The following is a 20,349-nucleotide window of genomic DNA, read 5'->3' as shown; positions in this document are numbered from 1 at the left end:
TGCTCCTTCCTCCATTCCTTGGGTTTTTCATTCACTAAACCCTTACATGCTGCTACTTTGAAGATTTGTTGGGTTTTTTTTGTTGTTGTTTTTTTACTTTCGGTACACTAGTTAACTGCTGACAATCATAACATAACTAGTGACGACAGCTAGAGCGCATCCTATTAGGAGATCCTTGCTTGTTGCAATCCTACTTTAATTTGACTTTTACTGTAATTGTACCAGTATTTACCCCTAGACAGAGGTGTCAAAAGTATTCACATTCATTACTCAAGTAGATGTATAGATACTAGAGTTTAAAAATACTCCTGTAGAAATTGAAGTATCAACTCAAGTTTTTTACTCAAGTAAAAGTATAAAAGTACTGGTTTCAAAACTACTTAAAGTATAAAAGTAAAAGTAATGTAAGGGGGAAAAAAGCCATTAAGGACAAAAGCCATTGAAAATGAATGTATCTTAGTATAATGCAAATATATTAAAGAACCATATATGTGTACTATTGAGCATTAACATGTGTTTCAGAGAGCAGAAGATATGATGACTAGTCGCCTATAAGTATTGTAATGGTGCAAAAAGTCAAACTTCAGAGGCATGTTATCATTTATCCTAACCTTTATTGGAATGTACATCCAAGTTTAGTTGCAGGAATCTGAGGGAACGGATGTAAGAACAAAACTGGACAAGAACATCTGAAACAACCACAACCAAATTCACTCTATCCGGATGGAGCAATTTAACTGGATAGTTTTTTTTTAAAGGCCAAAATGAAATAGAGTAACGAGGCTGTTTTTAAAATGTAAGGAGTAAAAAGTACAGATAATTGCGTGAAAATGTAAGGAGTAAAAGTAAAAAGTCGTCTGAAAAATAATTACTCCAGTGAAGTATAGATAACCAAAATTTCTACTTAAGTAAGGTAACAAAGTATTTGTACTTTGTTACTTGACACCTCTGCCCTAGATATACAAAAACTAGCTTTGTCAAGTCAGTCACAAATACAATCATACAGACAACTCTAAAAGGGCTCCTAATCAAAACACTGAAATCTAAAGACCTTCACACCTCCAAACTGAGATTTTTTTTTTTTTGTCACTTACAATTTCTGGTGTTAAATCTGCATCGAGCAAAACTGTGCAATATCACACTTTCTGCTTCTTACCAGACTGTAGTTTCCACCTGGCTGTCATTCAGCTGATGAAAGTCGAGCTGAGCAAAGAGTGGAAAAAGCACCTGGATGCCACCGATGGAGTGGATGGCACTATGGATGGAGAGAGTCACTGTGGCTTTCACATCCTGTCAGGATAATAATATAAAACCCATTAACGCACATCTGTCCTCGCTGGATTTTCAAAGCATGAGGGCTACTAGAATGAACACAGAAGTGCCTGCAGTGGTGTGCATAGAGTAAAGAGTGTTGCAGTTAACCTGGAGCATAAGAGCGTGCGGTGAGTGCACAAAGATGGAAGCGTTTTCACGCGGCGAGGATTCCAGGCAAAGCTGGCCATCGGTGGCCTTGGAGTTGTAGGTGAAGGCGATGGAGCCTGCCAGTTTGCCGTCATACAGCACCTGCTTGTGATGCTCAGCTAAGTGGATATCGCTCTCTGACTTGAACTTAAATGAACTCTGTAAGAAGAAAAAGAGAGCAAATAAAGGAGTGAAAGATATAAAAGAAAACATTGCGGGAGTGCGAATGACTGACTGAGTGAGTGAGCTTCTGTCGGCACATACGCACTCTATCATTGTCTCTTGGGTGTTATCTTTTAATTATAGGGTGATGAAAAAAAAAATATCATTAAAGAATGAAAATTGATTGACACCGAGTACACTGCAGTATTCACAGTTACATTTTGAAAATGCATTTTGTCTATTGATGGAAAGAGTCTCGTCCATTTCTATCAATCTTAACAGCTGCAATCAACAACAAGAGGCAACACAATTTAGTTTTTAGTGATCCAAACCATTCTTGACACAGTTAATAGCTAAGCAAGCAAGGAGCGAAATGCAGCAATGGTCTGGTGCAACATTTAACCAGAAAAGCTGAAAATAAAGTGAGAATACAAAACAACACTGAAATGTAATTTACAACAGATGAGGCATACAACTGTGCTGTGACTTTATTCACATTTACTAAAAAAGGTCCACATTAAGAGGTCATGTGATGTAAATATTTGTTGCATATGACACTTCATTGTTATTTTTTTATATATGTGTCATGAAGATGCCCTGTGTGTAGATATGGTGCCTATCTTTGCTTTGTTGCTTTCATTTCATTTTACTTGCGAGAGGTGAAACAAGGAGAGCGAGAGGCTTTCCTTTTTTCTCTTCAGAGGAACATAATTTAATGCCAGTCTTCAGGTTATTCTGCAGAGCTGAGTGATTAGGAGCAACAGAAAGATCAAAGCTGCCTTGATACTATGAGTGATTGTTTACCTGCTTTAATTCAACCCAGTCATTTATGGAAGGTTGTTGTGGAGCTATTTCAAAGTGAACACAGCCACTACTGAATTCTGACGAGGAGATGATGAAATTGAATAGGCTGCAATGGGAACAGACTTTTGCTTATTACACGCCAACAGTTAAATAGCTTTATAGGGTTTTCTTTGTTTTGTTTTACAAAAAAAACTAATTAGCACCTTTCAATTCAAATACACATGAGCGAAGAGCAAACTAGAGGTTATGAACAGTGGTTGAAAACACCTTCAAATTAGAGCTGACATTGTGCTATTATCAGACAAAAAAAAGTTAACACTTACACCCAGCGTATTCATATTTAAAAATGTTAACCAAATCTGCTGTATTTAACATATTTATACAAAAGTAAAATGTCTTGGTTACTCGACACGACTCTTGTTTTGATAAAACTTTTCTGGAACTGAAGCTTTTTAGTGTTTCATATTTTCACAGAAATTTCATGAAACTATTTCACTAAAGTTTCTATGATGGCAACATGAAACTGCAGGTTCAAACAGTTAATAGCTTCGATAGCACATTTATTATGGGCAACATAACAAATTGCTCATCAATAACTGACTAATCTTAATTTACTCAATCAATTAGCACTTGACAGATGAGTTGAATTAATCTGTCAAAGCTGCATGAATGGACCATGCTTAATACTGAAATCAATTCCTCTAATCAGTTGCGCTGAATTATTAATGAAAAAAAGGATATGTTTTTCCCTTCCCTCTTGGAGGCAGACATGCGTCGCCAAAGGAGACTGAGAGAGCTTAAGTTACAGTGAAGAAAGAAAAAATAAATCATCTCATCTTGGAGAGAATACAGAAAAATACAGTATGTTATGCAATCCTTGCAAACAGGGTTGAAACACCTGCAAACATTGGTCTAAATCTGGGTTGTTTGTTTTCTGTAAGCATAAATGCTTAAAAACAGGGATAAGACTCAGGGTTTTAGCTGTAAGATGAGTGTGGATCCTATTCTGAGTACCTCTAAAGTGGAGACCTTTAGCAGAATAGAAACCTTTTAAGGAAATGTACAATATAAAGCATTCAGTACCACTATTTTACTGAAAGAGAAAGGGCAGCATGTAATGGTGTGTCTCCTTTCACTCCAAAGATGAAACAAGATAAGACATTCTGTTCACTGGGTATGATCAGGTCCATGCAGCAGTATGTCATCACGTAGTCTCTAACATCCTTCAAAAGTTTCTACTCCGAACCCGAGTGATAAGGAATAACAAGCTTCACTGCCCTGCCCTTCTGTTAGAGCCGTGCTGCAGTGCGAGCGTGGGGATCTCACGGGTGTTGCTGCTATAAAACCTTGTAGCATGACATTATCATTCCACAGACCGGCCAGTCATGTAAAAACATTAGAGCACACTTGTCCTTTTCTCTCAGAGTGCTTAAGGCGTCACTGGCGTGCGGGCGGGCGGGGGACTACTTGTTTTAGCGGGAGTTGATGTTCAAAGTTACATTTCCTTTTAATCACAGGAAAACAACATCAAAGGACATTTAGCTCTTGTACAAGCAAGGCTCTGTTTTGAAGTCTTGGTGGTTTTTCTAAAAACTCCCCGAGTGTGAATAAGACAAATTAGTTGCTCTTATTGGATCAAAAGAGCATTCGTGGACTAAGCAGACGTAGCACAAATACAGCAACATTTGCAGGTAGTGATGAGTAAACATATTTCACAGAACAGACATCTTTCTGCAGTCCAACAACACATGTATTCATAATGAAATATTTTCAGCCACGAGAGAAACTGTGCTGCAACAGATGGCATGACAGCCAGAAACCGGATTTGAGTACTGTAAAATTATTTTGATCTTTCATTTATGCCATTTTGTACGACTTCAAATGCTAAATTCGATATATTAGTGCTGCTTCTATATTGAAGTGTCCTCGTTTATTTCCTTCTCTTTTAAAAAAAAATAAAAAAATCAACATTTGCCTTGCATGATGGGAGAAACAGGACTGCGAAACTCCCTCCGTCTCTTCTCAGGCACTCTGTGGTGCATACTGCAGAGCAACGCTGGCACAAATTCAGTGGGCTAATCTGTCTCATGTAGCACACATATGGTAGTGGTGATAGAGGGCACAGACAGAAATAACTCTAAGTGCATCCTATGAAAAGATGTAAAGTCACAGCTTAATTACTTTGACTAGTCAAATTAATGGCTAATACTTGGTGTGCAGTAAATCTGTCGGTGGATATTGCTTTGATGGATGGCAAAGCTAGAGAGAGTTGAGCAATTATCAAGAACAAGCAGGCAAACATTGGATTTTAAAAACTCTCGTCGCATCCTTCGTTCTATATGTGTCTCTTGAAACCGCGAGACAATTCTCTTTAGCTCATTTATTGGCCGTTCACCAAGGAGTATTGACTCTGATAAAGTAGCAGCGAAGGGCAGGAAAATATTACAGTAAGCCGCTGTCAAGCCCGAGTGTAAAAGAAAAAGACACACCACCGCCTCTTAATTCTGCTGCTGAAATGCTGCGGATGTTTCATATCAGTCAACAAAGTTGGGAATATGCAGCGAGAGCTGCCTCTTGGTACTTGAAAATGAAATAAGTCCATCTCAGATCAGAGCGCAAATTCTGCATACAGCATTTTTAAAGAGCCCAGGGACCAGATTCTCCTAACAGGTCTGTCAGATTTGCAGCCATAAATCAGAACATGCTGGAGAAATGGTTCCCCACAGCAGCAATAATCTCTGCATTTAAACTAACTGCAGAAGTTATAGTTGCTTTCAATACACTGTAAGAGCAAGGGAAAGCGTGTCAAGCATCAAACATGGATGAGGCGACCATGGAGCAGAAAATAAAATAAATCATACATCAGTGCAGATGTTTTCAAATGGGTGAAACGAGATGGGAAACTACAGTAAGAAATGCATGCGGCAATCCTGTGCGTTCGCACTTATCCCCGCGGTTTCCCATTAAAACAGAGTGACCTTTGGTCCACTGGACAGCTTTCCTGCTGCAACAACTCACCTGTTTTGCTTTATGATATTCCCCATTACTTTTTACCACTATGTCGGCTGTGGGTAATTGTCTTCCCAGTACATGCTCTTATTAATTTAGGATTTCTGAACAATTGCTCCACTTGTGTCTAATAGAACCCAAAACCCGCAGCGAGAGACAGCAGTCACTAATAAACACATAAAAAAATGAAAGAACCAAACAACTCTCTCGAGAATCCTGATGCATTTAAGACCTGAGATAAATCAATGTCACCCGTGAAGGTTTTACTGGGTATGATCTGTGATGCCACATGCCACTTTTCCCTCCTGGCATAAAAAAAAAAACACACAAAAAAAACTATTGCCTTGGAAACAGAAAGAGAGGAAACGTAAGTGGCATCGAATCGGCAGAGATGTCGTAAATTGCCCGAGACACATCCTGTGTTTAGAGAGGATTTGGCAGTGCGTGTCATTGCTCCGTTTGTGACGGAGAGCAGGGCATAGCACTATGAAGGAACACGAGCACTTTGTGAGCGTCAGGAGCAGAAGTGAGGTCGTGTCAAGTGGAAACAGGAATCTGAGAACAAACAGGCACATCGTGTGTTTCTTTTTTTATTTTTCAAATGTGGGAGAAAAAGGAAGAAAAAAAAAAAAAAAAAAAAAAATGTGTAACTTTGTCAGCAAAAAATTTACATAGAGCCAAATCTCCTCTGGGCATGTCAGCCCGTTATCATCCCCATTCATGGTTTGATGTTTGCCAAGGAACTTTGGGCTGTTACACCTGCAGCAGCTGATATCATTTGGCTTAGGACTTTATCCCTTTGCAGTTCCTTTCTGCTCCCCTCTTTGTAGTGTGCAATTATTCACGAGGAGAACGTAATTTATGTGAACATTTATCTGTTAGGAAAAAGCAGGATGAAGACACAAGGCAAAGGAACTACGGCAGGGCAGTAGTGCTCATTGATTTCACAGATGGATAGGTGATGCAGCCTACTTACATGTAATCTAATTTAGCCACCCTCAAGCACATACCTTATAGCCTGGTCCTAGCTGATGAATTGCAAATATCTGTGCAGGATTGAGGGCTTCACTGAACACGTAGACAGCTCCTAGCTGCCCGCAGAATACTCTGTTAGCATCCGCTGTCTCTGAGGACCCAAGGAAGCACTTATCATAACTCTGCAAGAGGGATACAGAGAAATAGGCTATGCATTTGGTATTCTGAGATTAAAGAAGGAAAAAAAAAAAGAGAGTTTCACAGACAGCCATGTCAGGCAAAAAAAACAATACAAGAGGCAGCATTTGATTTCTGCAAATTAAAGTTTCTAAGGTAGCTACTGGTCATACAATTTAACACAAAGCTTTTGTTCTTTTTTTTTTAATGGAATGGATTTCTAGAAAACGTGTGCTGTAATTATAGCTAGAATCGAATGAAGGTGCAATTTACAATCCAGCAGCAATTTTTTTAAACATCTAAAGCCAGGGCTGTAATGAAGAAGAAAAGCAAAAAGAACCATCAGATTCTAAATCCTGATCAAGGACATCTTTCATATAACTTTGATGGAAAAGTGAACCTGATTTATGTCTTAATTCTACAACCAACTTCACAGTTTTTCCATCTTATTTATGTAACCAGAAACGCTCCTAATGTACATACCTTTATTCTAGCTTCCAGCGCTCATTATTGCATGTGCCTTTGATCAAAAATATTATCTCACACTTCAAAAACAGTCCCTCTGGAAAAACGCCTAAAATTCCTTAAATCCAGTTACATTTTCTTATTTCAAGCAAAAAATGTGTTCGCCAATGGGGTAAGAAAAATTCTCTTGACTGGAATTCTGTCAAATAGCAAAACAGTCTAAAATGGTCTTCTACTAGAAATTCCTTTGTATGTTTGTAGCAACAGGAGGATTTCAGTGGTCTGTGATATAAGAAAATTGAAAGATCCTCTATCTTGTGGTTAAGCTGGTTAAGTGGTTCCATGTATTTTTACATGCCTCTCACTTGGTTGAAACAATTTGCTTCTCCTCTCTGCCATCATGACACAAAACAGTGCTGATTCACAACTAAATTTCTCCTCAGGGGTGAAAAACATCCCCCACAAAAACTATACCACAAATGAGGGCAGCTCGCTTTAATGTGGAGGAATATTTCATGAGCTTAACTATAATTGCACAGCTACAGAATCATGCACACCTTTTGGAAAAATATCTCATCTCTGAAAACCCTTGTGTTTAAAACTCAATATATGCATGTGTGAGGTGAGAATTCACAATTTGGCCATTTTCACTCCGTGCAAACAATCTGGGATCCAAATGTTTATAATTCCATTTTCCTCATCTAAGGAAGCATTATTTTGTGAATAATGTAATAATGTTTTTTTGTAAATGTCCATTTAAATTAGGACTAAAAGAACTCGTTAATCTGGAAAATCTTATTATTAATTATTATATATTATTATAATATTAATTAATATTAATTAATATTATTATTATTATTATCATCATCATCAGTATGTGAAAGTGGTAGAAATAAGGAGGAGGCAGAGTACTCACATCATTTGTGTTGACGTGCCATGCCATGTCTCCGTAAGAAACCAGCTGTCCGTTTACGTAGCATCTGATTTCACTGTTCCTCCAGCGGCTGTAGATGTGAACTATGCTGATCATGTACCACTGAAGGTGAAAAGGGAGTCATAATGAGAACATTTATAGTATATGGATGCAGGAGATAAACTTCACAATGTTGTCGTCTAAACATTAACACACTCACAATCATCTCCTTTTTTCTTTGTTCTAAACCCAAGACATAAAAGCCAAATCTCAAAATTGCAGTTTGGCCAGTCATACCCATCACCTCAAAAAAATGATTTTATGAAATCATCTAGCACCTTTTGCGGCCATTTCCAGCGGTACAACACATTGAAAAACCAACTGTAAGGACATGGGCTTCCTACTGGACCCTCATTAGCCAACATTCAAAACAACTGAGACGGCCTCAAAACTCTTAAACACATCGGAGATCAAAAAGTGCAAAACCCCTGGACACAATTTTGAATGTCTGGTTGTTGCTCTGCCTACGCCACTCGATTCATTTCTCTGACTGGTTGTCTGCATGTCCAGTGGTGTTCACATGCTGTTTCCTGTTTCCGTTGGGATTGGCTCATGGAAAGCAAAGTCAAATCCAGAGAACGTGACTAATACTTTTTACTGACTAGGAAAATAATGAGTCCGGCTGGCCTGACCAGCAGTGGCCCAACTGGCTATTTTTAATGGCAGAGAAGGCAACCAATGTAGTAGTCAGGAAAACCAAAAATGTAATCTACAGAAAATCCTGGATTTCAGTTCTCCGTTCATTCCAGAATCGATCAGTGTTTATTCTGGAATGAACACATTCCAGAGACGCCAACAAAAGCTTTGAAAGATTACAAATCTAGTTAGTAATATTGAAAAGACACATAAAAAAAAAAGTCTGTCTAAACATATGCGTTGATCCTGCTCATTATTATATATAGTCTAAGCAACAAGAAAATGTGTATAAAAGCAGATGCTCCATTTAGGTGAATTAATCTTTGAAGAGTGAGGAAAACGTTTTCCTGTAAGCAGCAGCAAATGTAGTTTTAGCTGGACGCAAGTTAAATGCTTTGGGTTCGTGAGGGAGGAACATCGTGTTGAACATACAAACTCCTGATCAAGGTGAGTACAGGCATGTACACATACCTACCACTGTTTCCAACTACTTTTATTTTCTAATGGTATAGTACTAAAGTTTATCGATTGCTCTGCTCATATTTCTTAGATCTAAAGTTTATTTTTCTTGATGGTAGGTTTTAGGACTCAGCCCTTCAAAAAGGACAATATTACTACTTCAGGTATGATTCTGACTTTTCAACAAAAGCTGCATATATTTAATGGTAAACTTGCTTTGGAACTGAAAATGTACTATATACTACATTTGAATATGAGTTTTATATGAGACACAACCTGAAACAGTTGAGCTAAATTAGCCTGAGATTTTATAACTGCAAAAGATTTTACAGTTTTTCTGGCCAGGATTTATTGGAAAAAAAAGGTGTTCCTTAATGTTCCAAATCCGAGCATAATCCATCTGTATTCACTCCTGACAAGAAAATTCAACAGTACTTAAAGGCTCAGGCTGCTGACAGTGTAAACAACAACACGGACGAGGTTGTCCATGTCTTGCGTGACTGTGTAACGATTGTTTATCCGTTTGGACAAGACAAGCACTTTGAAGAGTCTAATTGCAGCTGTCTACACGGAAAAGTACGGACACCTAAAACATGAGTCATGGCTGAGTGGAAGAGTGCAAGCTGTATGGAGATAATTTAGCACCAGATTTATCAGTTGATGTCTGACTCCAAAACAAATTAAAACGTTAATTTAGTGTGCTTTATCTTTGAAAAGCTTCTGCGAGATAATAGGTGCACTGTGACTCTTGGAATGAGTTGAACAGTTGTTGCCAAGTGTTGTGTGAAGCCTCTAATTGTTTGACATGTGCGTTGAGTTAGTTCTTTGCTCTCTGCAGGGACAGGTGCGGCAAGCTAAATTAAGTTTGCTTTTCTCATCTACATTTACACTTGTAAAACGCTTCACTGGGCTTTCAACATTTCAGGTGTATATGAAGACAAGCGGGATAAACAAAATTGCTGCCATTAAACGAGCAGGTGGTGCACAGGGTGGGTGGGTAGGAGGGAGTTGAGGAGCCTGGAGAAAATGTAACTAAACCTACAGGGTAATTTAGAAGAGTGCAAGAAACAGCAGGGTCTTTTAAATGAAATATGAAACCTTAATCTCTTCCCTCTTACTGCAGACCATGACAAAATGCAATTCAGGTATCATTTGTGGTTAGAAAAATATATCTTTATATGTCATCATTTATAGTAGCTACTACTTATTACTTAGCTTTTCACTATTTGAACTGAAAGGACAACAAACACATCGACTTAATATTTTATAATGACTACGAATTTGAATAATATGACATTTAAGAATCAAATTTATCTGAATTACAAGCATGCATTTGAGAATCTTTGAAAACTCTGAAAATTCAGAAAATTAACAAAAAGTCAACCAAAGCAAAGTTTTACCTTCCTGGGCTGAAAGTCATATTTCACGCAGTGCTGGAAACCTTTTCCCTTCGACTTGAGCGACGTCACAATCAAACAGTTCCCAACGAAATGCGCTGAGTAGCCGATGCCCTTGCTGGTGCGAAAGCTGCAAACACAGACAGTTCAGACGACAGTGGTGCACCGTTGAAACAATTTACCACTTCCACCTCAGTTAAGTTCTTTTTAATCAACGATTAACGGATCCAATCAACACATTTCTCCTGTGAAGTGTTATTTCTGGTAATGCCTCTTTAAGACATTGTGTTGCGGCACATTTTTAAGGGTTATTGTTGGTAATACTTATATAAAAAACCATATGACATCATGTTACAGTATGAACTTAAATCAACTGAAATAGCGCATTCCCTCAGCGCGACATGTTCAACGTCAAAATCATTTTAAACTTGACTGTGCAAACACAAAGCTATTTGCAGGCGGACCACAAATGATGGTCAAACCTTAAAAATCTTGACACAAAGAACAGAATCATGCCGGAGTAGGAAAGTAAGTGAGGTGAGGCTAGAGTGCTTGAAAATGTTGCTTGCTATAAAACAAAAATAAAGACACCGCTCTATAATGACCCCACCTAGTAACACTCAGTGCCTCATCTCTCCACTCAGACTGCCCCGACTTCACAGAAGAAACAACTAGGGAAATAAGAGCTGCACACGAAGAAGACCAGATATAGCCGATATACATAATAGTTTTCTATTCTTTCCCTGCTTTACCTAGATGTCTTTCACACATATATCCAATGCAATCTTACAGTCTTTAGGTCTAAAGCAGCCTACAGTCTGAAGTGGGGGGTGGGGGTTGCAGAGCTGAGGAGACACAAAGCTGAAGGCGCTATCCTTTTATTGTGGTTCCCATACCCTGCTTCTGAGCCTCACGGCACCCACAGTAACGCATAAAGAGGATTAGAAGGCGTATCTCCCCCTATGTGCGAGTGTCAGTGCCAAACAATGTCGTACAACACATCAAATGCGAGGAAAAGGCCAAGCCCAAGTTGACACCACCTCCGGAAAGGAAACTCAAGGCTTCTTCTTTGCACCGTAAGGTGTTAGTTTGTGAATTCAAATGCATATTGCAAGCACATCACAAAAGTACATTTTTGGTCTTGATGCAGTTCTGAGACGCCCTCGAACCACGTGAACTGCAAAGCCCATATGCTGCATCAGTTTGCAATCAATCAAAGGAATGCTCGAGTTAAAACAACTCTCGACGGAGTATTTATGTTAACTTTTGTTATTTTGCTAGTTAAGGCCTGTGAGAAGACTCAGAAATGTAATTCCACTTAGAGCATAGCGTGGATAAGGTCCCCACAGCGGGAACAAGGCTATTTCAACAAGTATAGAAAGGGCTGTGTGTACAGCCATCTCCTTCTGTTAGAAGTCCATATGTTGACTACCAATGTTGCACGAACTGGTGTCAATGGATGCAACAGGAGAAGAGTTCACAGCTTCTGCGTCTGACACTTGCCAATTTTGTCATTATCAACTCATTCTTGTATTAAATCTCCCCTTTCTCTGTTTCTTGTAGTTTGCATGACTTCCAGTAGAAAGTTTGTACAAACTTCAGATGACAGTGACAGAGGAGGCATCAGGCAAGACCCTGGGTCTCTGCAGAAACCATGTCCATGATATCCCTTAAGCAGACTGACATTTTCGAGTCTTCTCGGGGGCTTAAAATAGAAATTTACTCTGACGTCAGCTGATTGCCTCGAGTGATAATGTTCATTTCCATTTTGCTGCAAAAGCATACTCTGTTCTCAAAACCACTTTAATTCACGCCGTTCTCTTCCCACGACAAAAGTTAACACTTCTTCCTATCTCATAAAAGACCTGGGGTTGATTTAACTCTGGGATGCTCCTTTAAGCTTGCAGCCTTGCTGTTCACACACAAAAAGTCCTCCAGGTTCCTTACATCGTTTAATTATATTTGGAGAGGGAGAAATATTGAAGACTCAATTCAATCTTTCTTGCAAAAGGATGGCTTTTTAAATTTTAATGATTTTCACATTTGTTGATGAACGAGAGGACTTCTACTTATCCACATACCTTATCATTGTTTATTTGACCCCATTAATAGATGTAAACTAGCCTGTCACATCTTTTTCGAACTGTTTTGCAGGCTAGATATGATAGGCAGATAACAGATTTATATTAACTGAAACAAATTAGCCTGTGTTCATATGTTAATACTGTTAATAGAGTTTTTGTGGTTTGTTTTGTAGCCTATCTGACTTTTTCAAATTAAGGGAAGTACCAAAATCTAAGCTCATCTAAAAGACCTTTTTTTCTACCCTTTTAAGTGTTATACATCAAGGAAACCCCCTCCTTGAAACGCCACCTTACTGTGGTGGAGGGGTTTGTGTTGCTCGAGTGATCCTAGGAGCTATGTTGTCGGGGGCACTTACGCCCCTGGTAGGGTCTCCCATGGCAAACAGGTCCTAGGTGACGGGCCAGACTAAGAGCGGTTCACAAGCTAATCATGGCAAAGGAGAGATGAAGGACCGTTACGTCGCCCGGATTGGCGTCACCGGGGCCCCTCCCTGGAGCCAGGCCTGGGTGGGGGCTCGAAGGCGAGCACCTGGTGGCCGGGTCTTTGCCCGTGAGACCCGGCCGGGCTCAGCCCGAAACGGCGACGTGGGCCCGCCTTCCTGTAGGCCCACCACCCGCAGGAAGGACCGTGAGAAGCCGGTGCATTGTAGACTGGATAGCAGTCGTGGCGGGGCCTCGACGACCCAATCCCTGGACCAAAACCCTCTCAGTAGGGACATGGAATGTCACCTCGCTGGGGGGGAAGGAGCCGGAGCTTGTGCGTGAGGTTGAGAGATACCGGCTAGAGATAGTCGGGCTCACCTCCACACGTAGCTTGGGCTCTGGAACCCAGCTCCTTGAAAGGGGCTGGACCCTCCACTACTCTGGAGTTGCCCAGGGTGAGAGGCGGCGGGCTGGTGTGGGCTTGTTTATAGCCCCTCAGCTCAGTCGCCATGTGTTGGAGTTCACCCCGGTGAACAAGAGGGTCGCTTACCTGCGCCTTCAGGTCGGGAAACGGTCTCTCACTGTTGTTTGTGCCTACGGGCCGAACGGCAGTGCGGAGTACCCGGCCTTCTTGGAGTCCCTGGGAGGAGTACTTGATAGTGCTCCAACTGGGGACTCCGTTGTTCTACTGGGGGACTTCAACGCTTACGTGGGCAATAACAGTGATACCTGGAGAGGCGTGATTGGGAGGAACGGCCTCCCCGATCTGAACCCGAGTGGTGTTTTGTTGTTGGACTTCTGTGCTAGTCACAGTCTGTCCATAACGAACACCATGTTCAGGCATAAGGGTGTCCATCAGTGCACGTGGCACCAGGACACCCTAGGACGGAGGTCAATGATCGACTTTGTTGTCGTTTCATCTGACCTTCGCCGCATGTCTTGGACACTCGGGTGAAGAGAGGGGCTGAGCTGTCAACTGATCACCACCTGGTGGTGAGTTGGATGCGCTGGCAGAGGAGGAAGTTGGATAGACCGGGCAGACCCAAACGGATTGTGAGGGTCTGCTGGGAACGTCTGGCTGAGCCCTCTGTCAGGGATGTCTTCAACTCTCACCTCCGAGAGAACTTCTCTCAGATCCTGGGGGAGGCGGGGGACATTGAGTCCGAGTGGACCATGTTCTCTGCCTCCATTGTCGACGCGGCGGCTCGAAGTTGTGGACTCAAGATCTCCGGTGCCTGTCGTGGCGGCAATCCTAGAACCCGGTGGTGGACACCGGAAGTAAAGGATGCCGTCAGACTGAAGAAGGAGTCCTATGGGGCTATGTTGGCCTCCTGACGCAGTAGATAGGTACCGGCAGGCCAAGCAGGCCGCAGCTCGGGCAGTCCTGGAGGCAAAAACTATCAATCTACGCACCTACCCTCACCTATGGTCATGAACTTTGGGTAGTGACCGAAAGGACAAGATCGCGGATACAAGCAGCCAAGATGAGTTTCCTCCGCAGGGTGGCTGGACGCTCCCTTAGAGATAGGGTGAGGAGTTCGGTCACCCGGGAGGAGCTCGGAGTCGAGCCGCTGCTCCTTCACGTTGAGAGGAGTCAGCTGAGGTGGCTTGGGCATCTGTACCGGATCCTCCTGGACGCCTCCCTAGGGAGGTGTTTCAGGCATGTTCCTCCTCCCTAGGGAGGAGTTCCAGGCATGTCCCACCGGGAGGAGACCCCGGGGAAGACCCAGAACACGCTGGAGAGACTATGTCTCTCGGCTGGCCTGGGAACGCCTCGGACTCCCCCCGGAAGAGCTGGAGGAAGTGTCTGGGGTGAAGGAAGTCTGGGCATCCCTGTTGAGACTGCTGCCCCCGCGACCCGGGAACGGATAAGCGGCGGACGATGGATGGATGGATGGACAAAAAGGAAATAAGCAAGAAGTCCTTTACAAGTGAAAGTGACTTTGTCATGAATGTTACTTTATCATATCATTATCAAATCCAGGTAAAGTGATGGGGCTGCTAGTACAGATAAGTACCAAATTAATTGCCATCTTGACAAGTCGCTCTTTCCTCCTAGCTACTTGTATCGGTTCATTGTCTTGTCTGTCTTCCACAGCTCTTTAATATGTTGCATTGTATTTGTTGATTTCCTCCAAAAGTTCCTCTCTAAACAGAAAAGAGCAGCAGCCAGGCATCCCTGCACCTCTGGGTTATTGATTTGTGCGATAATTACCCACAAGCTCCTGCAGGAGCTGGTATGTGAGCCTTTTGTGGCACTTATTCAGATCTAAATTAATACCTCCATCGTGTCGTGCACCGCAGCAATCAGTGTTCCAGCCGCTATAATTCATGCCTGCATGAGTTTTAATCTTAGTAATCTCACCTAATTCCCCTCCTCTCTCTATTATAATTCATGAGCATTATCTCAAAAAATAAGCCCTTTCACAAGCTACAATACATTAAAACGTTGCCAGACAAATAGCATCTGCAAAACTAGTTTAACCTTGAAAAACAAGTTGCAGCCGTAATCTGCTTAGATGACAAAATCACGGCAGGTCGAAGAAGACTGCATACGACTCATTAACGTCCCTGTTATGGTATAGGCTTCTGCAGGAAGGGCATGATTTATATTATAAAAGCTGAAGAAATTGGATGATATGGAGTAAAAATGCATTCAGCGTGCACTCACCAGTAGAGATAGGGTTTGTCCTTGTCAACATTGATATTATTCAGCGGATCCATTCTGAACCAGGTGTTGAACGTAAACCCATTCTGATAAGGCCACTTAGCAATCGGAGGTAAAGCAATTGCCTAGAATAAACAAACAAAAAAAGGAAAACAGTTGTGCAGTTTGACGTATCTACTGCCTCTAGAGTCCAGAGATTAGTCCAGAGGAATACTTTTTTATTAAAGTTACAAAGGTAATGTGTTTGAATATAAAATAATATTAAATTCAAAATGTATGCTTTGTTTATGAAATGTGTGGCTAATTATTTATATAGTTTATCTAGTCCTTAAAACATGTATAATCTATTGATTAGCTGTTATTATAACAGTAGTTAGTATAACATGAAGCCCTCCACAATGTTACTAATCAGTTTATAACATTGTAATACCCTCTACAAGTGTGAGAAATAAATCCAGCCCGTTTTACTTTTGTGTAATAGGTCAAATTTGTAATAAACATGGGTAGAGAAATTACATTCATGGCGTTACTCAGATATATTTCTTTACCATCAATCCTGTTCTGAGCTGATTTAAAATGCAGACAGACATCAAAAAGATTCGTAACCTTTTACATTCCCTGTTGCACAGTGTAGCTTATGGTTTCATTAGTCAATGCCATTCTGATGGCATATCAGTCTCTCTACAAATGTTGGGCTTTTTTAATAGTGTAATAGTTTAATAGTGTAGTTGTAGAGCTTACTGCTGCGCTGCAACCAGGAAAGTTGAAGAAGGCATCTGGACCTTGTCTCTGGGGCATCTGATTCAACACGGAGAGCATTTTCACCGCATGCTTCGGCTATGCACACGGCAAGGATATATATGTGAGAATAAAAAGTCAGTCCACGAAACTACAGAGTCAGTTACCTGATTACATCATTCTGTTATTCAATTAACAAACAAGTCTCAAACAGATACATGCTGATCAATCTTTGCAAGCAACTCAAGAGATGATGTCAAACCTTAATCCAACCCTCAGTCCCATATCACTTACCCAAAAGCCTCCCTCGCCTCGCAGCATGCTGAAGAGCATCTTCAGCTCCTTCACTGTGATGCTGTAGCTGGCCAGCACGCCCAACATATCCACTAGCAAGTCTTACAAGACAGCACGTACACACACACACACAAAGAAACACACATCAACAAATGTACACATAAGGAGACATGAGGAAGACGGGACTATCATAAGATGCAGCTGCATTTAACAGATAATATAACTCATCTACACTGCATATCCTCATGGGGAAAAGAAGTCTTACTGCTCACTCTCCGAGATATGGTTTAACTTCAGTTTACAGTTCATGGTCTGTGAAATTCCATTATATCGAACACAAAACATTTCCACTCTAAGTGCATGAAGAGGAACTAAATCGACATGATATCTGTTTGAAATCGTTTTACCTCAGAGAGACGGCAACACTGCAGAGAAAAAAGCATTTTCACTTCAAATTTCTAGTATTATTTAAGCCACTAAAGACACTCAGTTGAACAGCGAACCATAACAACGTTATTGATTTCACAAGCCAAATGTTCAATGAGCAAAAGATGCACTGGTGTATATTTGTGTTCTTTTCTAACAACACATCTCAAATAATAAAAGTATCAAAATGTGGATATGCTGTGATTATCAGGTGTAACACATTCACAATGCTTGTTTATTTTAAATGCAGGGTAGTGGCTAAGCGGGCAGATTGAAATGCGGTCCAGGAGTCTGTATCTTATGAGCCCATTCTTGGTTGACTAATGTAACAACGAAGAAGAGAGAGCTTTTCCTGTGAGCTGAGGGGAAGCAATTTCCAAGTGCGTACAAGCGTAGTTTGGTTCAGTCTTTTATTTTGCACTCCTAGTTCTGGGATGTCTGTTATCATACTTTAAGTGCTGGTCAAGGGCCAAGTCTGACCAGAGATTGTGGACCTGGTAAAACACCTATTCAATGCTGTACATTTAAACTGTTCACAATAACTTAACACGCTCTGTTGGACAAAAAGTTAAATAGTTTGTATCAATTATTGTAAAAATTTGAAATTTTATTCAATTTCATTTTCAAACTGGCCAAAATAGTTGAACTGACTGAAGAACCCCGTCCTGGGGTTGATTTAACTCTGGGATGCTCCTTTAAGCTTGCAGCCTTGCTGTTTGCAGACGGAGACGGAGAAATATTGAAGACTCAATTCAATCTTTCTTTGAAAAGGGTTGCTTCTACTTCTACTTATCCACATTCCTTCTCATTGTTTATTTGACCCCATTTATATAAGTAAACCAGCCTGTCACATCTTTTTCTAACGGTTTTGCAGGCTAGATATGATGGGTAAATCATGGATTTATACTTAACTGAAACAAATTAGCCTGTATATATATGTTCATACTGTTTATACTTACTGTGAGAGTTTTTGTAGTTTGTTTTGTAGCCTATCTGACCTATCTGACTTTTTAATCTATTTATCGATAGATAGATTGATAGGATATTCGCCTAAGCATTTGAGAACACTATTATAGAGTTTCTGCATCTTCCTAATCATTTGATAATAGACGTATGTGAATTGTTGTTTTAAAATCACTTTGATTCATTGAAACTCAAAATTGTTGACAAAATTTTATCTTTTTTTCCCAGTAATACATGTACTCACTGAATATTTTACAGATTTGCATTCTGAAAAACTGTTTCTTCAGCAAAGGCGTTGCTGACTAGTTGAAGGGCATAAAACATTTACTTGATGGACATCAAATGATAAAAAGTCTGAAAATTAGCATACACACACACGCCCAGAGCCATTGCTCAAAAACCTGCTCACATCACCGTCATACCTGCAATCATGTCATCCGCCGATCTTATCTTCAGCAGCAGCTGTTGGATGAGGTCCACGTCGGTGCTTGTTTGCAGGTTTCGAACACTTTTCCGAAGGATGGCGGTGAACATGCTCCAGATTTCGGCTTGGCACGTAATATCACAGTGGTCCAATAACTCGACCATGCAGCTGATGCTTTCTGCATCTTGGATGATGAAGTTTGTCTCCAGATCAAATTCGCCGGCCACCAACTGCAAAATAAAGCGGTAGAGATAAGAAAGATTTTGTTTAATTTGCCGATGTACTCATTCGGTCTTACACTGGTATTTTCGGCGTTAGACGGTGAACGTTTTTTCATTAGTACTTTTTATCAAGTATATTTTCTTCCCCTTGTGGGGAAAATGAACCACTATTATCTTTGGAATGATTGTAATGTTCCAAATTGCTGCTTTGATGATAAAGAGCTGTCCAGCACTGAAAGACACGAGTAAAGATCTTCTTCTTTCCTAAAAGATTTTAATAAGAATTTAACCATCCATGACAATGAAACAGTTTGGTATTTAATGAAAAAGAGGGAAATGGAGTCACACAGCTTCTGAGTCCCATTTAAATCACAAATGATAATGACTTTTAAGAAAGTAGAAAACAACAATCAATAATGCGGCTCTTCAAGACCAAAAAGCATGAAATTAGCTCTTTAAAGAAGTGCACGGCGTGCGTGGAGCATACTGACAGCAACTTCCTAGTGGGCATCAAAGCAAGAAGGTGGAAAATGGGTCTGGATCCCCACTGCACATTACTGTGACTGACAGGTAATGGGTAAGAGAGAGAAAAAGGCAGAATAAAGTGCTCAAAAGAGAATAGTCCACTGAGGTAAATATCAAGGCTGCTGCCATCATCGCATCTCGCAGATGATGTATAAAATGCACAAAACCAGATGTTTTATTCTCTCTAGGTTATCAATCCCATTTATGTGAAAAAAATAATACATAAAATGATTGAATGCAAATGAGCTCCTAGCAGGACTGAGTATGTATATCACAAAGGATTGTTGGCATCTTTCACAGGCATAAAAGGGAAAACTCCTGAAAACTATACTGTCCAGCTTCTTCAACAAGCACTGGCAGCTTCGTCAATGTTAAGTGAACCAATATAGCCATTACAAGCATTTATACTTTTAAACAAATAAGGGTGGGGCTAATCCTTCCCCCGATCTCAGCTAAGTGGCTAAAATATGCAGAAGATTCCTATTAAACCAAACGAGCTTCAAAACGTTTGTCTAAACATAATCACAAGGTTAATTGGTGTGGAAAATTAATAGACCGTCAAAAACCTTGTTACAGGTACGCAGAAGATCTTGGAAGTCAGACTGCCTGCTCTTCCAGCCACCTGGCTGACACTGTGGTGCAGATCCTGCTGCAGAAAGCCAAAGATGGACTTCAACTGTGTAACGTTTTAGTTGCTTCGTGCATCGGTCAGGTTGAGCAGGTATAGCAGCTCATCTACATAATGAGTATTACATTTTACAGAAGAGAAGCAGTTTGGTATCAAATTCTCTGACAATCCTTTACAGCTCACAGGATCGTATCCACATGAGGACTTTTAGCCAGACTACATTACTGAGGACTGTATTAGTGCTTTAGTGTGATTAATGTCACTAAATTCAGCAAAATTCTCACATTTGCATATTTGATGTGAGAACTTGAAAAAGTGTTGATTTAATTCTAAGTGAAATATATTCTTTTCATATGTATATGATATTATAGTTTCAAAATACATTAACACCTGAAAACATAATCACTCATGAACTCAAATGTATGCATTTATCTCTT

The 20,349-nt window shown here is 40.5% G+C and overlaps 1 protein-coding gene across 1 annotated transcript in view; it reads right to left on the bottom strand.

Moving 5' to 3' along the window:
* The window catches only part of nbeab (neurobeachin b), a 236,494-nt gene that overhangs the window by 160,759 nt on the left and 55,386 nt on the right, over nucleotides 1-20,349 (bottom strand). Inside the window, 9 exon segments of the mRNA XM_061719704.1 lie at nucleotides 1,157-1,290; nucleotides 1,423-1,620; nucleotides 6,447-6,593; nucleotides 7,970-8,089; nucleotides 10,522-10,648; nucleotides 15,697-15,818; nucleotides 16,435-16,530; nucleotides 16,726-16,826; nucleotides 18,537-18,768. Of these exon segments, the coding sequence (XP_061575688.1) occupies nucleotides 1,157-1,290; nucleotides 1,423-1,620; nucleotides 6,447-6,593; nucleotides 7,970-8,089; nucleotides 10,522-10,648; nucleotides 15,697-15,818; nucleotides 16,435-16,530; nucleotides 16,726-16,826; nucleotides 18,537-18,768 (1,277 nt within the window).

This window comes from Cololabis saira, chromosome 4 (assembly GCF_033807715.1).
Source record: "Cololabis saira isolate AMF1-May2022 chromosome 4, fColSai1.1, whole genome shotgun sequence".
NCBI classification, from domain to species: Eukaryota; Metazoa; Chordata; class Actinopteri; order Beloniformes; family Belonidae; genus Cololabis; species Cololabis saira.
This window is presented reverse-complemented; position numbering and strand designations above follow the sequence as displayed.